At 39.0% G+C, this 21,512-nt stretch overlaps 1 protein-coding gene and 2 pseudogenes across 1 annotated transcript; all 3 read right to left on the bottom strand.

The window, feature by feature from the left end:
• Positions 1-6,937: 6,937 nt before the first annotated feature.
• On the bottom strand, positions 6,938-8,285 carry LOC149098198 (uncharacterized; annotated as a pseudogene).
• Positions 8,286-16,928: 8,643 nt separating this feature from the next.
• Positions 16,929-18,277, bottom strand: LOC149098197 (uncharacterized). Its single transcript, XM_089277738.1, has one exon. It carries the CDS (start codon positions 18,196-18,198, stop codon positions 17,254-17,256), a length of 945 nt encoding a protein of 314 aa, XP_089133864.1. The 5' UTR covers positions 18,199-18,277; the 3' UTR covers positions 16,929-17,253.
• A 587-nt stretch (positions 18,278-18,864) lies between these two features.
• Positions 18,865-20,318, bottom strand: LOC149098196 (uncharacterized; annotated as a pseudogene).
• Between the last annotated feature and the right edge of the window lie 1,194 nt (positions 20,319-21,512).

Here is a 21,512-nt window from a genome sequence, read left to right as displayed (position 1 = left end):
CAATTAGATCCAGCTAATTCGAACTCGCTTATTTCGAATTCCCGCTATTTCGAACTATTTTTCGTTTCCCCAGAGCGTTCCAAATAGCGGAAATAAAATGTATCTTCAATTATAACATGGCCATTGAGTGATGAGTAAATCGGGAAACTGCGCCGTTGTTAAAACTTCGCAAGAAATAAAGATCTTTGATGTCTCGCAGTCCTTTAATATACGTTCTTAAACGCCCAAAAACTCTGTCTGTAACTACCCTTCGGCTGAAACCGTTTCAATGTGGCATTTCCTTCAAGCAGCAAACATTGGGTGTTTTTAAAGCTCTCAAACAAGGTAACATGCTCTATAATATACAATAAAGAGCACGTTTAACGAAAAAGAGAGAAACCTAACGAGGGCAAAACACAAAAGATTAGACCTTTTAAAGTTAAACTTTGAGAATCATAAAATCTAAGATTGCAATAACCTTAGTAGTAATATTCCTTACTAGAAAAGTATATGTAAAATCCATTTATCCGCTCTCTGTCCAGTTATTTCTTTCAGATGAATAACTTTAAAATCTTACAGAGCTAGAGCTTTCTTTTATACATGGTTCATTTGATTTTATTTGCATTATATAATTCATAAAATATGACAGGAATTTGTTCGATAGCTGACCTGATTCTAAAAAGCATTGCATACTGATATCAGGTATATTTGTTTTAGCTATGGTCAGTTGAGATCAGGTTGGTCAAGAAACTATGATATTGGATGGACTTAGTTGTATAAGAATAACTTCATATAACCGGTATTTCAAGGGGAGCAGTTAAGTTTCCATGGAAGTTCTAAGAACAAACAAACCTCCGCTGAGGTAGATCGTATTAAGAAGCAATATAAGATCGGTTAATCGATTCTGTTAGCTAAACACCCAACAGTTTGCATGGGAAAAATTGAGATCTAAAGGGCCCGAAAATGTTCAATTAGGCTGATTTTCTTTCAGGTCAGCCCCCGCCATCCGCCTCTACCACGGATGGTTTGATAAGTACTGTATCGCTCAAGGAAGTCGGAGCATCTTATTTACATGTCCTTGACACTGACTTTTTTACTATTTTATCATTCCGTTTTGTTGCCTATTCACCAGATTTGTTAGCGATAGCTGGATCTCGACCATCAAAAGGAATTGACCGTGTACACTTTTGATACCAAGGGAAAATATCAATTGAGATTAAAAGAATATCTCTTGTTGAGATTTATTAATTAAGATTGAAGTATTCAATTGAAAGAAAAACAACTTAACTCGCAATGGACCTATATTACTTTATATCTTGGTTCAAGAGGTCATTCGCTCGAATATTGATCATGAAAACATTGACATGTTGTCTTGAAATGTCACCTCAACAGCAATCTACGACTGAAGGACGCTATTGACAGTATTGACAACCAACGACTGAGATTCTTTGCACAAGAGGGGTGACTGTTTCGAAATTGTGACACATCGGACAGTTTATTTGCCGACAACAGATACCTTGATTGTGTTTTGTTTCCCTTGGACATGTTTTGTTTTTCTTGAACATTGAAACTTAACATTCTATTACCGTGCATTAATTTTAAAAGTATTAAGCACCTATTTAACCTTGAAAGAGCGACTTTTTAAAAACTGTGGTGAAATTAAAGAGGGTCTAAATGGGAGGGGCGGGGATGGGTCCTCGTGTCGGCGGTCGGTTGAAATTTCATTACTTTGTCGGTTGTCGGTAAATATCAGTTATTTTTTTTGTCGCCAGTCGGTACTTTTCGTTTTGTCAGTAGTCAGTAATATTTCTCGCCCTTTGTCGCTGGTCGGTTAACCTCATTCAGACCCTCATTGAATACAGCTCGTAACTTCCAAAAGGTCGCATCGGACAGAATTAGTACACTCCCTATGAAGTATGTTGCTTTATCATGCAAAAGCATTCACGATAATGATCTGTTTGCTCTTTAAGGTACAAAGATTGACCACTCCCCCCCCCCCCCCCCCCACGCCTTCCCCGTTCGACTTTGAACCCTTCTTAAATAAGGACTTGTTGTCTAATCACTCTGCAGTGAAACGAAAACAAAATGATTTCTAACTTAGTATAAGTAAGAAAACATCAGTCATATAGGAGGGGGCATCTCGTTTATTGATCAGACATAGATTGCACTAGGGTAGTTATTAGCACAATAAACGTAGTAAACAAAAACACGGAAATTTACTAAAACAAAACATGATTTCCAAAATGAACTGATCAAAAGCGGAGATGCCGTCGAAGTGACAACTCCTGACGGACAAACTCCTTAAATTTTACCCTCTTAGTATAATTACGTAGCCTCCATACCAACGAATCTACATACCAGAACAAAACTATCTTATAATAACTACGTGAAAAAATATAGTCGTTGTCTAATCACTCTGCACTGAAACGAAAACAAAATATTTTCTAACTCAGTCATATAGGAGGGGGCATCTCGTTTATTGATCAGACATAAATTGCCCCATTTCGAAGATAAAGCGCAATTTAAAGAGAATTATAGACCTAGGGAACGAGAAACTGAAAGAAGGGAATTGATGTTGTCTTTAACATAGCCGTCCTTTGCACGATCCGATTTCCAACGACCGTGTCGTTTAAACAAACGATCGCTGATGCCAGCATTCGCGACGGCAGAGCCACCACCTGATCTTAAGCTATAAGATAAGATAAGAAAAATAAGAACTTCATTAACATGTCGAAGTCGCTGGCAAACCATAACTAGACTTAGGAAAACCAAGTTCAACTAAGGAATTAAGCAAAAGCTCCCTAGCCCTGGTATAGGATATAGGTCGCGAACCTAAAGAATAACTAAGAGTGGACTTACGATAAACAAGATTGCCAAATACAAAAATCGCTAGAATTGCAATTCAAAGCAGCGAGATGAAAATAACGAGAACTGTAACGTATAGGGACAAGTGACAGTACCTGTCCGAGCCAAAAGAACTGAGGAACCATCCTTGTACGCGTCAGTCTTACTGTTAGTAATAATTATCTTAACGTTATCCAAATTATAGAAATTTACATCACAACAGCGCAACTTAGCTACCTCATCAAAGCGTAGAAATGCACAATAAGCAGTAATAAATAAAGCTGCAATTCGGAGACTAGACAGGTTAGCAGATGGCGAGGCATACTTTGAACATATTGAAGAAATCATCTCAGGAGCAACTGGCTCCTTTCTAGCCACTGGTTTAGCGGAAATCAGGACACCTGCCTCGAGAATGTTCTTTACCAGAGGATCGTGACATGGATCAGGAAAACCATAGAGCTTGTTAGTCCACGAAATACCACAAGAAGCATGATGAAGTACGGAGGAACTTGTATCACTTTCGATAAGATGCTCTACGTAAAGAGCGACGTCTGGCGGTCTTGTAGGCAAAGCAGTGATCTCAGGAAAGTAAGATGCCCAGACTCTGAATTTCTGAAAGAACCTAGAATACTGATCAATAGTGCATGGAGCCCAGGATTCCAATGCACGAGTCGGAAACGGACTGGCAAGTCTTCTGAGTTCAGGATTCTGTAGGGGGGAACTAGTCCGCGCAAAAACAATATCACCTTGTGCAGAAAAAAAAAATAGAACAAGAATTTTAAATAATGACAAATTAAACAGAAAGATAGTCTCAGGTATAGGCAGATAGTCCAGTGGGGAATACAGCAAGCAACAAATCTCAACACTGACTGCTACTAGTGGCCGTGAAAAAAGCCCAGTGGCGACCAGAAATAAAGCAAGTGCGCAAATGCCCAGCGGCAAAAGAAACAAACCCACAAAGCCAAGTGGCAAACACTTTAATTCCGAGAGCTCATGACGCAAAAACTACAGACTAATGCCTTAAATTTAACCACAGGCGGCCCAAGCTCTCAATGTTCTCTTTTTTTTTTTTCCTTTTTATGCGAACGTTCGGGCTAACGTGACATGTGGCATGTACTATTACATAACGACCGAATATGACCACGCGAAACATGACACCTCCATATGCTGCAAGGCGGGAGTCATGTTTCGCGTGGTCAAATTCGGTCGTTATGTGATAGTACATGCCATAAGTCACGTTAGCCTGAACGTTCGCATAAAAAGGAAAAAAAAGGATAACATTGAGAGCTTGGGCCGCCTCTCATTTAACTGGCTCCATTAACACGTAAGAAAAGGACAGGAGAACTAAAATTATCAGAACCAAAAATGCAATTCTTATTAGCACCATGCACAAAAACTCGCTTCCCTTTAGCAACATAAAGGAAGTCAAGAATATAACTACGGAAAGAACGACCTTTATTAATAATGCACGGCCAAAAAATGGCAGATAACCAATAAGGGACCACAAGACCGCCTACGCACTTGCATAATTTGAAATACTCAATAACTTGGGTGACAAGGCTAACGGGAGGGAGCAGCCAACAATTTTCACCTTCCCACCTATGACTAAGAGCATCTATAACCAAAGTGTTAGGACTGTAAAAGCGCGAATGGAACCTAGGCAACTTGGTATTTGCATAACTTGCAAAACAATCTATGGTGAAATGACCCCATTGAGAATCAATTTTACGAATATAATCGTTGGAAACACACGAGTCGTCAAAATCAACGATCTTACTGTAATAATCAGCTTTCTGATTAAGCGTACCGGGAATCCATCCACTGAAAACCAATACCATGAGCAGAAGTAAAACAGAAAATATCCTTAGTAATAGCATTCAAATGCGCTTATTGCTCCCAGAATCTGTAATGAGCGTCACGGCTTTATTATCAGTATAAAGCTTAACAGGGAAATTATACAAAATGGGAGCAAAACTTTTTAATGCAAAACCAACAGACTTCCACTCCCCTTCAAGTGGAGTTTTGCCTCATTTCAAGATCGTCAAAATTCTTGTGGGCAACAGGAAACCCCTCCGGCGACCTCAACATAAATATTAGAAGCGCAAGCAACTTCACTAGCATCGGAATATACAATGTGATGAGAGATGTTAACTAGATAGACAAACGGTCTAGAATTAAGTGCTCGAGCATTGGAACATCAATAATTTAACTCAGAAATAGCTTCAGTAGTAAGAAAAACCCTAGCGTTCTAATATGCTCTGCTGTCAATAACAGAATGCAGTACTTCCGTCATAATCTTGCAAGTATGGGCAAAAAGAAACGTACAGGAAATAATACGCCCGGTAACTTGACCCAGCAGCCCTGCAGTAATTTTACGACAACTAGAAACCTCCCTAATGAACGCAAGGAAAACTGATATCTTATCTTCAGGAATAGACAATAAACCCCGGGCAAAATACCAATGAAAACCAAGTCAGCGAAGCAACTGAACCGGGATCCATATGCATTTATCCTTATTTGGAACGAACCCCGAGCTAATCAAATCAGAGTACACCAACAAAAATTGTCGAAGGCGAGTATTCTTTGAACCGCATACCCCTAAACCATCGTTTAAATAAACTAAAATGCGGATGGCCTGACTACACCAATGCTTGATGAGGGTAAGCATAACTTTGGTGAAAATGTAAGGGCCCTTAGAAAGACCAAAGAACAGAACGACAAACATAGAGGTAGTCAAGAATATAACTACGGAAAGAACGATCTTTATTAATAATGCATGGCCAAAAAATGGCAGATGGTCAATAAGCGACCACAAGAGCGCCTAGCACTTACATGATTTGAAATGCTCAATAACTTAGGTGACAAGGCTAACGGGAGGGAGCAGCCAACAGTTTTCACCTTCCCACCTATGACTTAGAGCATCTACATCCAAAGTGTTAGGACTGTAAAAGCGCGAATAGAACCTAGGCAACTTGGTATTTCAATAACTAGCAAAACAATCTACGGTGAAAGGACCCCATCGACAATAAATTTCACGAAAATAATCGTTGGAAACACACCAGACGTCAAAATCAACGATCTTGCTGTAATAATCAGCTTTCTGATTAAGCGTACCGGGAATCCATTCCACTGACAACCCAATACCATGAACAGAAGTAAAACAGAAAATATCCTTAGCAATAGCATTCAAATGCGGCTTATTGCTCACAGAATCTGTAATGAACGCTACGGCTTTATCATCAGTATAAAGCTTAGCAGAAGAATTATGTAAAATGGGAGTAAAACTTCTTAAAGCAAAACTAACAGACTTCAATTTCCTCCAAGTGGAGCTTTCCTTCATTTCAAGATCGTCAAAATTCTTGTGGGCAACAGGAAACCCCTCCGGCGACCTCAACATAAATAATAGAAGCGCAAGCAACTTTACTAGCATCGGAATATACAGTGTGATGAGGGATATTAACTGGATAGACAAAAGGTCTAGAATTTAATTATATAAGTGCTCGAGCATTGGAACATCAATAATTTAACTTAGAAAGAGCTTCAGTAGTACGAAAAAACCTGCCGTTTCAATACGCTCTGCTGTCAATAACAGAATGCAGTGCTTTCGTCATAATCTTGCAAATATGGCCAAAAAAAAAACATAGAGGTAATGATACGCCCGGTAACCTGAGCCAGCAGCCTTGCAGTAACTATATGACAACTAGAAACCTTCCTAATGGACGCAAGGAAAACTGATATCTTATCTTCAGGAATAGACAATAAACCCCTGCAAAATCCCAATGAAAACCAAGCCAGCGAAGCAACTGAACAGGGATCCGCATACATTTATCCTTATTTGGAACGAACCCCGAACTAATCAAATCAGAATGCACCAACAAAGATTGTTGAAGGCAAGTATCCGAATCACATACCCCTAAATCATCCTCTAAATAAATTACAATGCGGATGGCCTGACCACGCCAGTGCTTGACGAGGGTACGCATAACTTTGGTGAAAATGTTAGGGCCCATAGAAAGATCAAAAGGCAGAACGACAAAACTTAAAACATTTTCGAACGCCATTGAAAACCCACGAAAAACCGAGAAATCTCTAATGTGAGGGGTAGATTTCAACATGATGGTACCCTGAATTAATATCGAAAGAATAAACTCACAAACTAGAAGGAGAATCGCCGATGAAAAAATTTAGCATGGACTGGGCATCCTCAAACTTAATTTTGGACTTATTTACAAAGAAATTAACATGTCTGAGGTCTAATATGAGCCTCTTCTTACCACTTGACTATACAGAAACTGACAATGGATTGACCACGTCAGGCGGGTAAGTACACGAAACAATAGAGCCAACACTAAGTAACTCTTGAATAGCGGATTCTACAAAATTACTCTCACCCAAAGCTGAGCGATTATTAGTAAGAATAACACTTGTAGGTTCCCATGAAAAGGGGATCTTATAACCAAAACTTAGAGTATCTAAAATAAACTTAGAGGCACCAATGCTTTACCAATAAGAAATATTCGATTTAAGCCTACCCTGAACAATAACCTGACTAGAGCCTTCAAAATATTCAGCAAAGCTAGAATCAAGAGAAATGTGATCCAAGTCAAAGTCAAAGTCAGATTACTTATCTGGACCCAATCTTGCAAGAACATTTGCCAAATCAGACGGTGGTTGACTTTGTGGGCGTTGAAATGGCGCCAGTGTTGGTGAAACTACCTCTTGTCTTGTAGAAAAGAGGGCAGGCTGGCGAATTAGCCCAGTGTCCTCGCTGATTGCAGTTAAAGCAGACGTCCGAAGGCTGGACTTGTCGGGCGGCACGAAAGGGCTGACGAAAATTAGAGTGAGCGGCAGAAAATGGAAGAGATGTAGTGAAAACAGAAGACCCAGACCCTTGTGTAGCTTGAAAATCTCGGGATTTAGGAGCTCTTGAAATCCTTGAAACACGAGGTTTGGAAGACTTCTTGTTTAATATTGGTAAGCGCACGTCGCTCAGCCGCTCGAAGTTTCTTCTCGTCTACAGAATTTTCGGCGAGCTCGTCGGACTCATATTCCTCGACTACAGCCCAGCCAGCGGGACTTTTGTCAGCAAAGCGGATCATGAACTTAATGCGTTTCTCGAAGTCAGACTTGGCCTTTTGGAGATGTTCTTGAACACCCAGCAGGTTTACCTCGGACAAATTGGAGATAGCCAGATCAAGGCAGTCAAGGAGCTGGGTATTAAACTCAAACTGGTTTCTGTTACCTTTAAACTGAAGTGAACTAGCTGCTTTAGACTCTGTTTTCAATTTCTTCAGTTCTCGCCGAGTCTCAACCTCGCGTTCGTCTAATGATCGCTTGAAATCACCAAACGTTTTCTGCAACTTCGCATCAAGGAGAGAAGAAATCAGCGAGATCATGTCAGAATTAGAAACGTCTGTCGACTGAGGTTGGGATGATGCAGTCTCCAGCGGTGGATCAAGCATTGCTCGAAATTTACTAAAACAAAATTTCCAAAATCAACTGATCAAAAGCGGAGATGCCGTCGAAGTGACAACTCCTGACGGACAAACTCCTTAAATTTTAACCTCTTAGTATAATTACGTAGCCTCCATACCAACGAATCTACATACCAGAACAAAACTATCTTATAATAACTACGTGAAAAAATATAGTCGTTGTCTAATCACTCTGCACTGAAACGAAAACAAAATATTTTCTAACTCAGTCATATAGGAGGGGGCATCTCGTTTATTGATCAGACATAAATTGCCCCATTTCGAAGATAAAGCGCAATTTAAAGAGAATTATAGACCTAGGGAACGAGAAACTGAAAGAAGGGAATTGATGTTGTCTTTAACATAGCCGTCCTTTGCACGATCCGATTTCCAACGACCGTGTCGTTTAAACAAACGATCGCTGATGCCAGCATTCGCGACGGCAGAGCCACCACCTGATCTTAAGCTATAAGATAAGATAAGAAAAATAAGAACTTCATTAACATGTCGAAGTCGCTGGCAAACCATAACTAGACTTAGGAAAACCAAGTTCAACTAAGGAATTAAGCAAAAGCTCCCTAGCCCTGGTATAGGATATAGGTCGCGAACCTAAAGAATAACTAAGAGTGGACTTACGATAAACAAGATTGCCAAATACAAAAATCGCTAGAATTGCAATTCAAAGCAGCGAGATGAAAATAACGAGAACTGTAACGTATAGGGACAAGTGACAGTACCTGTCCGAGCCAAAAGAACTGAGGAACCATCCTTGTACGCGTCAGTCTTACTGTTAGTAATAATTATCTTAACGTAATCCAAATTATAGAAATTTACATCACAACAGCGCAACTTAGCTACCTCATCAAAGCGTAGAAATGCACAATAAGCAGTAATAAATAAAGCTGCAATTCGGAGACTAGACAGGTTAGCAGATGGCGAGGCATACTTTGAACATATTGAAGAAATCATCTCAGGAGCAACTGGCTCCTTTCTAGCCACTGGTTTAGCGGATATCCGGACACCTGCCTCGAGAATGTTCTTTACCAGAGGATCGTGACATGGATCAGGAAAACCATAGAACTTGTTAGCCCACGAAATACCACAAGAAGCATGATGAAGTACGGAGGAACTTGTATCACTTTCGATAAGATGCTCTACGTAAAGAGCGACGTCTGGCGGTCTTGTAGGCAAAGCAGTGATCTCAGGAAAGTAAGATGCCCAGACTCTGAATTTCTGAAAGAACCTAGAATACTGATCAATAGTGCATGGAGCCCAGGATTCCAATGCACGAGTCGGAAACGGACTGGCAAGTCTTCTGAGTTCAGGATTCTGTAGGGGGGAACTAGTCCGCGCAAAAACAATATCCCCTTGTGCAGAAAAAAAAAAATAGAACAAGAATTTTAAATAATGACAAATTAAACAGAAAAATAATCTCAGGTATAGGCAGATAGTCCAGTGGGGAATACAGCAAGCAACAAATCTCAACACGGACTGCTACTAGTGGCCGTGAAAAAAGCCCAGTGGCGCCCAGAAATAAAGCAAGTGCGCAAATGCCCAGCGGCAAAAGAAACAAACCCACAAAGCCAAGTGGCAAACACTTTAATTCCGAGAGCTCATGACGCAAAAACTACAGACTAATGCCTTAAATTTAACCACAGGCGGCCCAAGCTCTCAATGTTCTCTCTTTTTTTTTCCTTTTTATGCGAACGTTCGGGCTAACGTGACATGTGGCATGTACTATTACATAACGACCGAATATGACCACGCGAAACATGACACCTCCATATGCTGCAAGGCGGGAGTCATGTTTCGCGTGGTCAAATTCGGTCGTTATGTGATAGTACATGCCATAAGTCACGTTAGCCTGAACGTTCGCATAAAAAGGAAAAAAAAGGATAACATTGAGAGCTTGGGCCGCCTCTCATTTAACTGGCTCCATTAACACGTAAGAAAAGGACAGGAGAACTAAAATTATCAGAACCAAAAATGCAATTCTTATTAGCAAACAAACACTTTAATTCCAAGAGCTCATGACGCAAAAACTACAAATTAATGGCTTAACTTTAACCACAGGCAGCCCAAGCTCTCGATGTTCTCTTTTTTTTTTTTCCTTTTTATGCGAACGTTCAGGCTAACGTGACATATGGCATGTACTATTACATAACGACAAATGGAGGTGTCATGTTTCGCGTGGTCAAATTCGGTCGTTATGTAATAGTACATGCCATATGTCACGGGAAAAAAAGGATAACATTGAGAGCTTGGGCCGCCTGTGATTTAACTGGTCCCATTAACACGTAAGAAAAGGACAGGAGAACTAAAATTATCAGAACCAAAAATGCAATTCTTATTAGCACCATGCAGAAAAACTCGCTTCCCTTTAGCAACATAAAGGAAGTCAAGAATATAACTACGGAAAAAACGACCTTTATTAATAATGCACGGCCAAAAAAATGGCAGATAAGCAATAAGGGACCACAAGCGCGCCTACGCACTTGCATAATTTGAAATGCTCAATAACTTGGGTGACAAGGCTAACGGGAGGGGGCAGCCAACAATTTTCACCTTCCCACCTATGACTAAGAGCATCTACACCCAAAGTGTTAGGACTGTAAAAGCGCGAATAGAACCTAGTCAACTTGGTATTTGCATAACTTGCAAAACAATCTATGGTGAAATGACCCCATTGAGAATCAATTTTACGAATATAATCGTTGGAAACACACCAGTCGTCAAAATCAACGATCCTACTGTAATAATCAGCTTTCTGATTAAGCGTACAGGGAATCTATTCCACTGACAACCCAATACCATGAGCAGAAGTAAAACAGTAGACATCCTTAGCAACAGCATTCAAATGCGGCTTATTGCTCCCAGAATCTGTAATGAACGCTAAGGCTTTATTATCAGTATAAAGCTTAACAGAAGAATTATGCAAAATGGGATCAAGACTTTTTAATGCAAAACCAACAGACTTCAACTCTCACCAAGTGGAGCTTTGCTTCATTTCAAGATCATCAAAATTCTTGTGGGCAACAGGAAACCCCTCGACCTCAACATAAGTATAAGAAGCGCAAGCAACTTCAACAGCGTCGGAATATACAATGTGATGAGGAACATTAACTGGATAGACAAAAGGTCTAGAATTTAATTCTATAAGTGCTCGAGCATTGGAACATCAATAATTTAACTCAGAAATAGCTTCAGTAGTGAGAAAAACCCTGGCGTTCCAATATGCTCTGTTGTCAAAAACAGAATGCAGTACTTTCGTCATAATCTTGCAAATATGGCCAAAAAAAAAAACCTACAGGAAATGATACCCCTCAACATAAATATAAGAAGCGCAAGCAACTTCACTAGCGTCGGAATATACAATGTGATGAGGGATATTAACTGGCTAGACAAAAGGGTTAGAATTAAATTATATAAGTGCTCGAGCATTGGAACATCAATAATTTAACTCAGAAATAGCTTCAGTAGTAAGAAAAACCCTAGCGTTCTAATATGCTCTGCTGTCAATAACAGAATGCAGTACTTTCGTCATAATCTTGCAAGTATGGGCAAAAAGAAACGTACAGGAAATAATACGCCCGGTAACTTGACCCAGCAGCCCTGCAGTAATTTTACGACAACTAGAAACCTCCCTAATGGACGCAAGGAAAACTGATATCTTATCTTCAGGAATAGACAATAAACCCCGAGCAAAATCCCAATGAGAACCAGGCCAGCGAAGCAAGTGAACAAGGATCCACATACATTTATCCTTATTTGGAACGAACCCCGAGCTAATCAAATCAGAATGCACCAACAAAGATTGTCTAAGGCAAGTATCCTTCGAACCGTATACCCCTAAACCATCGTCTAAATAAACTAAAATGCGGATGGCCTGACTACGCCAATGCGTGATGAGGGTAAGCATAACTTTCGTGAAAATGTAAGGGCCCTTAGAAAGATCAAAGGGCAGAACCACAAACATAAAGGAAGTCGAGAATATAACTACGAAAAGAACGGTCTTTATTAATAATAAATGGCCAAAAAATGGCAGATAACCAATAAGGGACCACAAGAGCGCCTACCCACTTGCATAATTTGAAATGCTCAATAATTTAGGTGACAAGTCTAACAAGAGGGACCAACCAACAGTTTTCACCTTCCCACCTATGACCAAGAGCATCTACACCCAAAGTGTTAGGACTGTAAAAGTGCGAATAGAACCTAGGCAACTTGGTATTTCAATAACTAGCAAAACAATCTACGGTGAAAGGACCCCATCGACAATAAATTTCACGAAAATAATCGTTGGAAACACATCAGTCGTCAAAATCAACGATCTTACTGTAATAATCAGCTTTCTGATTAAGCGTACGGGGAATCCATTTCACTGACAACCCAATACCATGAGCAGAAGTAAAACAGAAAACATCCTTAGCAATGGCATTCAAATGCGGCTTATTGCACCCAGAATCTGTAATGAACGCTACGGCTTTCTTATCAGTATAAAGCTTAGCAGAGGAATTATTATTATTTTTTTTTTGTAATTTTTATTTTTTTTCAACATTTTGGGTTATAATACATACAATACAACACAAGACATAACACTAGTTACAATACTTACAATACGTCATAACTACAATAGATTACATACAACAAATTATAATTACTAATCGTAGCCTAATTATACCTAAAGAATATACAATGCGTTGTTTACAATAGTGCAGCTACCCAAATACAGAAAAAAAAGAAAAAAAAAAAAAAAAGAAAGTAAGTTAGTGACATGCTGAGAAGGAGAAATTACAAATTAAGCTCAACTATTATTAAGAGATGGCATTAGTTTTTCCCACTTTTTGTAATGTTCATAAAGTTGGTTATTTTTGGTAGCTATTTTTTTTTCAATGTAATAAACGGTTTTTGTCTTTGCTAAAAATATTGTTAATGTTGGTTTAATTTTATTTAATTTACATTTATAAATAAAAAACTTTCCTAGCAGTATCAAGTGATTCAGGATAATAAAGTCTTCGTTGTTGTTGAACACTCCAAACAATATATTTTCAAATGTCAAAGTGTCCAAAGATACATTCTGGTTTGAAAGCCAAGAAGAAAAAGCCCGCCAGAAGTCTTTTGTTGTATCACAATAAAAGAGCAAATGTTCGAGGGACTCGACCTCTTTCAAACAAAAGGTGCACATTGGTGATTCAATCATTTTAAAACGGAATAACCTCTCATTTGTGAAAATTATATCGTTTAATAATTTATATTGGAACTCTCTAATTTTTGTTTCAAGTGTGACAGTGAATGGTAAAGAATAAATTTTTTTCCAGTCTTCTATAACCTCTCGATATTTGTCCTTCAACTTCCTTTTGGCGGTTGGAGGAGTTTGTTTCTTTGTTTTAAATCCTTTATACAAAAGTTTTGAAGAGGCTTTTAACAGATCCGATTTGGTTTCGTCGATATAAATATACACTGTATCCAAATGCTGTTGAGGATATAGTTGCTGATGTTGAATATGTGATTCTTTGATAATTAATCTCCATTCTTTTGGTATGGCATCTACAATTCCTATTAATTTGAAGTACTGGATTGGAGATAGATTCGCTTCCAACACTTTAGGGCTTTCAAGAAATTTACCCGTATCGGATAACAAGTCACCAATTTTAACAATTCCTTTAGTAAACAAATGTTTTTCAAAAAGAGATTTTCCGTGTATCACAATATTCCTATTATTCCAAATAATTTGGTCTACAACATCCTCATAGGTGGCTACCTTGGATTTCTTTAAATTACGAAATGCCTCTAGACACTCTTGGTAGAATATTGGAAGATGAACCGGTAGTTTACTAGTTTCAAAATCACAGAACAGGATGAGTTTTCCACCTATATTTCCAAAAAAGAAATCATCTAAAATAGTTTTCCAAGTGCTGTTGCTCTCTCCTAGATACTTTTTTAAGATCATCACTCTTTGAGCCGATATCATGGATTCAATATCAAGCATTTTTAGTCCTCCATTTTCAATATCATTGATAAGCGCGGTCCGTTTAATTTTATCGTTACCTTTCCAAATGAAACCGAAAATCAGTCTGTTTATCTCCTTGACAAGATCGTTTGATATTGAGATTGCAGTCGCTTTACTCAAAAATTTTGGAATAATGAAGGTCTTAACTATTTGAATCTTACCAATCAGGGTAAGACCCCTCCACTTCCACATACTCAGCGTTTTTTTAATAGATTTGAATATTGAGTCGAAGTTTGCTTTGTCTCGTGATGGTTTGTGATAGTCAAAAACGGTACCTAATATCTTGATTGATTTTCGCACTTTGTGAGTAAAGTCATTTTGTACTAGTTTATGTGGGCCGATACCAAAAACTTCTGTTTTATCGTCGTTAATTCGGAGACCAGAATGCAATGAAAAAACCTTTAAAGTTGTACAAAGTCGCGAATATGCATTTATGTCTTTTAGAAAACAAGTCATGTCATCTGCAAAAAGCGTGAGTTTGATCTCCACGTTTTTGACCATTATTCCTTGTATGGTTTTATCCTGCCTGATTTGACATGCGAGAACTTCCAAAGCTAAGATGAATAATAAAGGTGATAGAGGGTCACCTTGTCGTACACCACGATGGATACAGAAAAGATCTGTAGTAAAACCGTTATTTAAGATACAGCTGGATATGTTTGTATAAAATGTTTTTACCCATTGTAAAAAATACGGTCCAAAATTGAATTTTTCCAATACTTTAAATAGATATGTATGGTCCAGAGAATCAAATGCCTTTTCAAAGTCAATTGCCATTAGAATACCTGTTGTATTTGTGAGTTTTGCCAATTCAAGAAAATCATCGATTGTTCTAACTGCATCAAATGTAGACCTTCCTTTGATAAAACCATTTTGATTATGGTGAATAAGTTCTGGCAGGATTGGCTCCAGCCTTCTAGCAAACGCTTTGGATGCAATTTTAACATCTACGTTGATCAGTGAGATAGGTCGCCAGTTCTTTATAAATCGTCTATCTTTATCTTTTTTCTCCAATAGGGTAATCATTGCCTGCTTTTGCGAAGTTGATAGTTGCCCGTGTTGGTGAGAGAAGTTTAGAGACTTTTCGAGATACTTTGCAACCACGTGCCAGAACGCCAAGTAAAATTCCACAGTTAAACCGTCACTTCCAGGTGTTTTGTTTTTCGGAAATGTCTTCAATGCTTCGTACAGTTCGGATCTAGTAAGTTGTTTATCTAAAGTCATTTTCTCTTCATCAGACAATTTTTTAGTATCCACTTCATTAAGGAAACGATCAATTGAATTCTCACCTAAATTATACGAGTCTCTATCATAGAGTTTTTCATAGAAATCATGAATCTCTTTCATTATTTCTTTTGGGTCTGTTATATATGAATCATTATCCACGGATAATTTCCGTATACATGTCTTTTTCTTTTTAGCACTTTCTAAATTTAAAAAATACTTGCTATTCTTTTCGCCCTCTTCATACCAACTCACCCGAGATCTTATGATTGCTCCTTGTGTTATATAATCATAATGGCGTTCGTATTCTGATTTGAGAACTTCTAAATCGCAGAGATTTTCAGCACTTGGGTGTTCGTCACATTTTCGCTGACACTCTTTTAATCTAATTTCCAAATTTACCAGCTCTGACCTTCTCTCTTTTGCTTTCTTCTTACTATAACCAATCGTTTCATAGCGTATTTTATATTTTAAATAATCCCAGGTAACCCGCGGGTCTTCGATTTCTCTACTTTCGTCTACCCATTCACCGATTTTGTTTCTAATTAGGTCTACATATTCTTTATCTTCTGACAAACTTGCATTGAATTTCCAAAAAGACGGTCCATAGGTTGAGTTCTCTATACCATTAATGTACAACGTAATGGCGGAATGGTCAGATCTAATAGCAGGGATAATATCGACCTTATCAACCTCTTCCTGTATATTATTTGATATCAACCAATAATCTAACCGCCGTTGAATCATTGGAGTTTTCTGTCTCCAGGAGAAACGTTTTAATTTTGGGTTTCTGATTCTCCAGATGTCTATTAGGTCAAGAGAAAAACATAGATTTTCTATCTTTTTGGACGATTCTTTCAATTTTGGAGATCCTCCCGATCCATCCAAATCTGGGTCGCGGATAACATTAAAGTCACCACCTATTATTATTTTGCAATCAGTGTCAATTTCCAATTTGTCGAATTCGTTCTGTATTTCGTCGTAAAAGATGCATTGTTCGTTGGTCTTATTTGGCGCATAGATATTCAAAAATAAAAAAGATTGACCTTGAACAAGACCTTTTAGAATGATATACCGACCTAGATTATCTTGTTTACATACCTCAAATTTACAGTCAAGCCCTTCTTTGACTAGTGTTAAGACACCTCTGCTGTGTTCAGAACCATGACAAAAAAACAAGTCTCCTCTCCACTGGGATTTCCAGGTGTTTTCCACCTCGGATGTGCTGTAGGTCTCTTGTAGAAAAATTATATCAGCTTTATCCTTCATACACCAATGAAAAAGTGCTTTTCGTTTATCAAAAGATCTTATCCCCCGAACATTTAAGGATAGGATACCAAAATTTAAATTAAGTTTTGTAACTTTTTAAGGACATATTTAAGTGAAAAGGCGAGCAGTTGCAGAGAATGAGATAGTAATCTTTAGTAGATGAGCTAATGAAAAAATTTGCATGTCTCTTGAACAAAAAAAAGGTAAAACTAATTAATATTGAAAAGGAAAAAGAAACAAAAGAAAAACATTTATAACACCTACAACTACAATTGAACATGTATGTAAAACAGTAGCCAGCGATAAAAGCTGTTAATTGCGCTACTAATGGAATAGGTCTTGCACGCATTGCGCTAACTAGATGACACGCATGCAGCTCCATTTTTAAGAACAAGTGTGAATGAGGCTTACATGTTATGAATACCTAGATAGAGAGTTTATGTTCCAAAGAAATTAGAAGATTCGTATACCCTCAATAAAAAGTTTGTCCGGCTCTGATCTTTTGAAGAACGCCGATTTTCCGTCTTCTTTTGCTTTTTTGAACTTAGGCATTAATTCCTTTCTGCGGTCCACAATTTCTTTCGGAAGGTCTGGCGATATTCCGAAACCAGTTCCTTTCAGCTTTCTTGCACTTGACATGACTCGCTCTCTGTCGGAGTATCGCAAAAAACGTGCGATTATTGGTCTTGGTTTTTCTTGCGATGGGTCGCGCTTGCCAATGCGGTGCACTCGTTGATACTCAAAAGAATCCGCCTCGCTGATGTTAAGTTCCTTCTGTATAAAGCCAATTAACACCTCTTTGACATTTTCTTCTGAGAGGTGGAAAGATTCAGCAATGCCGTAGAAGCGAAGGTTTTCCCGTCTTTGATACACCTCCATATACAACTTCTCGTTTCTTAAGGCCTCGATCTTTCCCTTGAATTTATTTTCGGTGTTTACTGTATTTTCTTGGATAGTTTGTTCCAGAAGCTTTACTTTCTTCTTTAAATTTTCTACCTCTGTATTTGCGAACGACATTCCTTCATCTAACACCTTCAGTTTTGTTGTGGCGTCCCTGCTGAAGCTTTCAAACTGCTCAGCTTTATCCTGTAACTTGTTAACCTTTCCATCGACCACTTTCACAAAACCCTCAAGGATGTCCAATTTCTTTTCCATGTTGTCTAACTTCTGCAGAACAAGGTCTAGCTTCGGCATTACAGAATTAGCCAACTCCACGGCAGCGGCGGTTTCGTCTTCTTCGCTCGATTGCACCGTGTCAGACATGTGCAACTTGACTTTGGCTTTCTTCTCCAACGGTGAAAGGGATTCTTCTTCCGACGAGTTGGATACACTTCTCCAAGTTGGCCCAGTTCTCTCTACATGAGTTTTTCGTCTGAACTTTTCTCCTTTTTCTGCCATGTAGAGGCCTCCATATACGAATTTTGAGCGGAGCTAGCAAAAACACGTCTATACTCTACCCATGCTCGGCCCAATCCCCCAAAATGGAAGTAACACTTCTTAAAGCAAGCTTTGCTTCATTTCAAGATCATCAAAATTCTTGTGGGCAACAGGAAACCCCTCCGGTGACCTCAACATAAATATTAGAAGCGCAAGCAACTTTACTAGCATCGGAATATACAATGTGATAAGGGACATTAACTGGATAGACAAAAGGTCTAGAATTTAATTATATAAGTGCTCGAGCATTGGAACATCAATAATTTAACTTAGAAATAGCTTCAGTAGTACGAAAAACCCTGCCGTTTCAATATGCGCTGCTGTCAATAACAGAATGCAGTGCTTTCGTCATAATCTTGCAAATATGGCCAAAAAAAAGCATAGAGGTAATGATACGCCCGGTAACCTGAGCCAGCAGCCTTACAGTAACTATATGACAACTAGAAACCTTCCTAACTTCCTAACCCCGAACTAATCAAATCAGAATGCACCAACAAAGATTGTCGAAGGCAAGTATCCGAATCACATACCCCTAAATCATCCTCTAAATTAATTACAACGCGGATGGCCTGACCACGCCAGTGCTTGACCAGGGTACGCATAACTTTGGTGAAAATGTTAGGGCCCGTAGAAAGATCAAAAGGCAGAACGACAAAACTTAAAACATTTTCGAACGCCATTGAAAACCCACGAAAAACCGAGAAATCTCTAATGTGAGGGGTAGATTTCAACATGATGGTACCCTGAATTAATATCGAAAGAATAAACTCACAAACTAGAAGGAGAATCGCCGATGAAAAAATTTAGCATGGACTGGGCATCCTCAAACTTAATTTTGGACTTATTTACAAAGAAATTAACATGTCTGAGGTCTAATATGAGCCTCTTCTTACCACTTGACTATACAGAAACTGACAATGGATTGACCACGTCAGGCGGGTAAGTACACGAAACAATAGAGCCAACACTAAGTAACTCTTGAATAGCGGATTCTACAAAATTACTCTCACCCAAAGCTGAGCGATTATTAGTAAGAATAACACTTGTAGGTTCCCATGAAAAGGGGATCTTATAACCAAAACTTAGAGTATCTAAAATAAACTTAGAGGCACCAATGCTTTACCAATAAGAAATATTCGATTTAAGCCTACCCTGAACAATAACCTGACTAGAGCCTTCAAAATATTCAGCAAAGCTAGAATCAAGAGAAATGTGATCCAAGTCAAAGTCAAAGTCAGATTACTTATCTGGACCCAATCTTGCAAGAACATTTGCCAAATCAGACGGTGGTTGACTTTGTGGGCGTTGAAATGGCGCCAGTGTTGGTGAAACTACCTCTTGTCTTGTAGAAAAGAGGGCAGGCTGGCGAATTAGCCCAGTGTCCTCGCTGATTGCAGTTAAAGCAGACGTCCGAAGGCTGGACTTGTCGGGCGGCACGAAAGGGCTGACGAAAATTAGAGTGAGCGGCAGAAAATGGAAGAGATGTAGTGAAAACAGAAGACCCAGACCCTTGTGTAGCTTGAAAATCTCGGGATTTAGGAGCTCTTGAAATCCTTGAAACACGAGGTTTGGAAGACTTCTTGTTTAATATTGGTAAGCGCACGTCGCTCAGCCGCTCGAAGTTTCTTCTCGTCTACAGAATTTTCGGCGAGCTCGTCGGACTCATATTCCTCGACTACAGCCCAGCCAGCGGGACTTTTGTCAGCAAAGCGGATCATGAACTTAATGCGTTTCTCGAAGTCAGACTTGGCCTTTTGGAGATGTTCTTGAACACCCAGCAGGTTTACCTCGGACAAATTGGAGATAGCCAGATCAAGGCAGTCAAGGAGCTGGGTATTAAACTCAAACTGGTTTCTGTTACCTTTAAACTGAAGTGAACTAGCTGCTTTAGACTCTGTTTTCAATTTCTTCAGTTCTCGCCGAGTCTCAACCTCGCGTTCGTCTAATGATCGCTTGAAATCACCAAACGTTTTCTGCAACTTCGCATCAAGGAGAGAAGAAATCAGCGAGATCATGTCAGAATTAGAAACGTCTGTCGACTGAGGTTGGGATGATGCAGTCTCCAGCGGTGGATCAAGCATTGCTCGAAATTTACTAAAACAAAATTTCCAAAATCAACTGATCAAAAGCGGAGATGCCGTCGAAGTGACAACTCCTTAAATATTAACTTCTTAGCATAATTACGTAGCCTGCATACCAACGAATCTACATGCCAGCACAAAAATATCTTACAATAGCAACGTGAAAAATGATAGTACTCGTGCAGTATGCTTGTGAGTTCATCGTTGCCGGGAATTGAGGGGAATCCAAGTACGGAAGATATTTGGCAAAAGTGCCAACACTTTCGGCAAGAATTATATGCATTGCACTAATGTCGTTCATTGAGTGTCACGCATTTAAACGTGGTCACACTTCCTGAAGCATATTGATCGTACCAAATTATCTACGTACTTGGATATGATTCGTATATGTAATAGGACTACATGCTGCCCAATTTGGAAATAATTGGATGAAAAAAATTCCGAAGACAGCCAAAATTAGACGAGGCCGCAGGCCAAGTCCAATTTGGCTGTCGGAGGAATTTTTTGAATGCAATTATTTTCAAATTGGACAAGCATGTAGTCCTGTTACTTATTAATTATAGAGCTCCTGAGGTAATACTGCTTTGCAAGGAAGACTACAGTAACTGTCTCTAAAGAAAAACAGATTGGGTCCTCGATCTTCCAAAGTTGGGAAAGCTTCGAAAATATCCGGTGATCTTCGGAGATCGCCGGAGATTGTCGCTAGTCTTCGGAAATCCTGAGAAGTGTTTAGGTGATCTTCGGAAATCTTCGGGTGATCTTCGGAAATCTTCGGAAGCGTTCGGGCGATCTTCCAAAATCTTCGGAGATGTTCGGGGATATCCGGAAATCTTCGGAAGTGTTCGTGTGATCTTCGGAAATCTTCGGAAGTTTTCGCGAATTATCGGGTGATCTTTAGAAGTCTTTAAAAGGTTTCGTGTGACCTTCGATAATCTTCGGAAGGTCAATAGCTTAATTTCATTGGCTGTGACAAACTGTCCTATTTTTTCCCAAATTGGATAGTTTCTGCGTTTTTCTTCAAAGTCCTTATAGAAAACTGTCCAAATTAAATCCCAAATTGGACAGGTTTCAGAAGTTAAAAAATAATAGCTGTGCTGACAATGCTGGATTAACTGACTACTATATAATTAGGTAAATTAATTAATGCGAAAATGTGGTTAACGAAGTGTCAAGTTTGCAAGTTCCTATCATAGC

The sequence above is a fragment of the Orbicella faveolata genome, unplaced genomic scaffold, assembly GCF_042242905.1.
Source record: "Orbicella faveolata isolate gen_17 unplaced genomic scaffold, um_ofav_v1 contig_46, whole genome shotgun sequence".
In the NCBI taxonomy this organism is placed as follows: domain Eukaryota; kingdom Metazoa; phylum Cnidaria; class Anthozoa; order Scleractinia; family Merulinidae; genus Orbicella; species Orbicella faveolata.
This window is presented reverse-complemented; position numbering and strand designations above follow the sequence as displayed.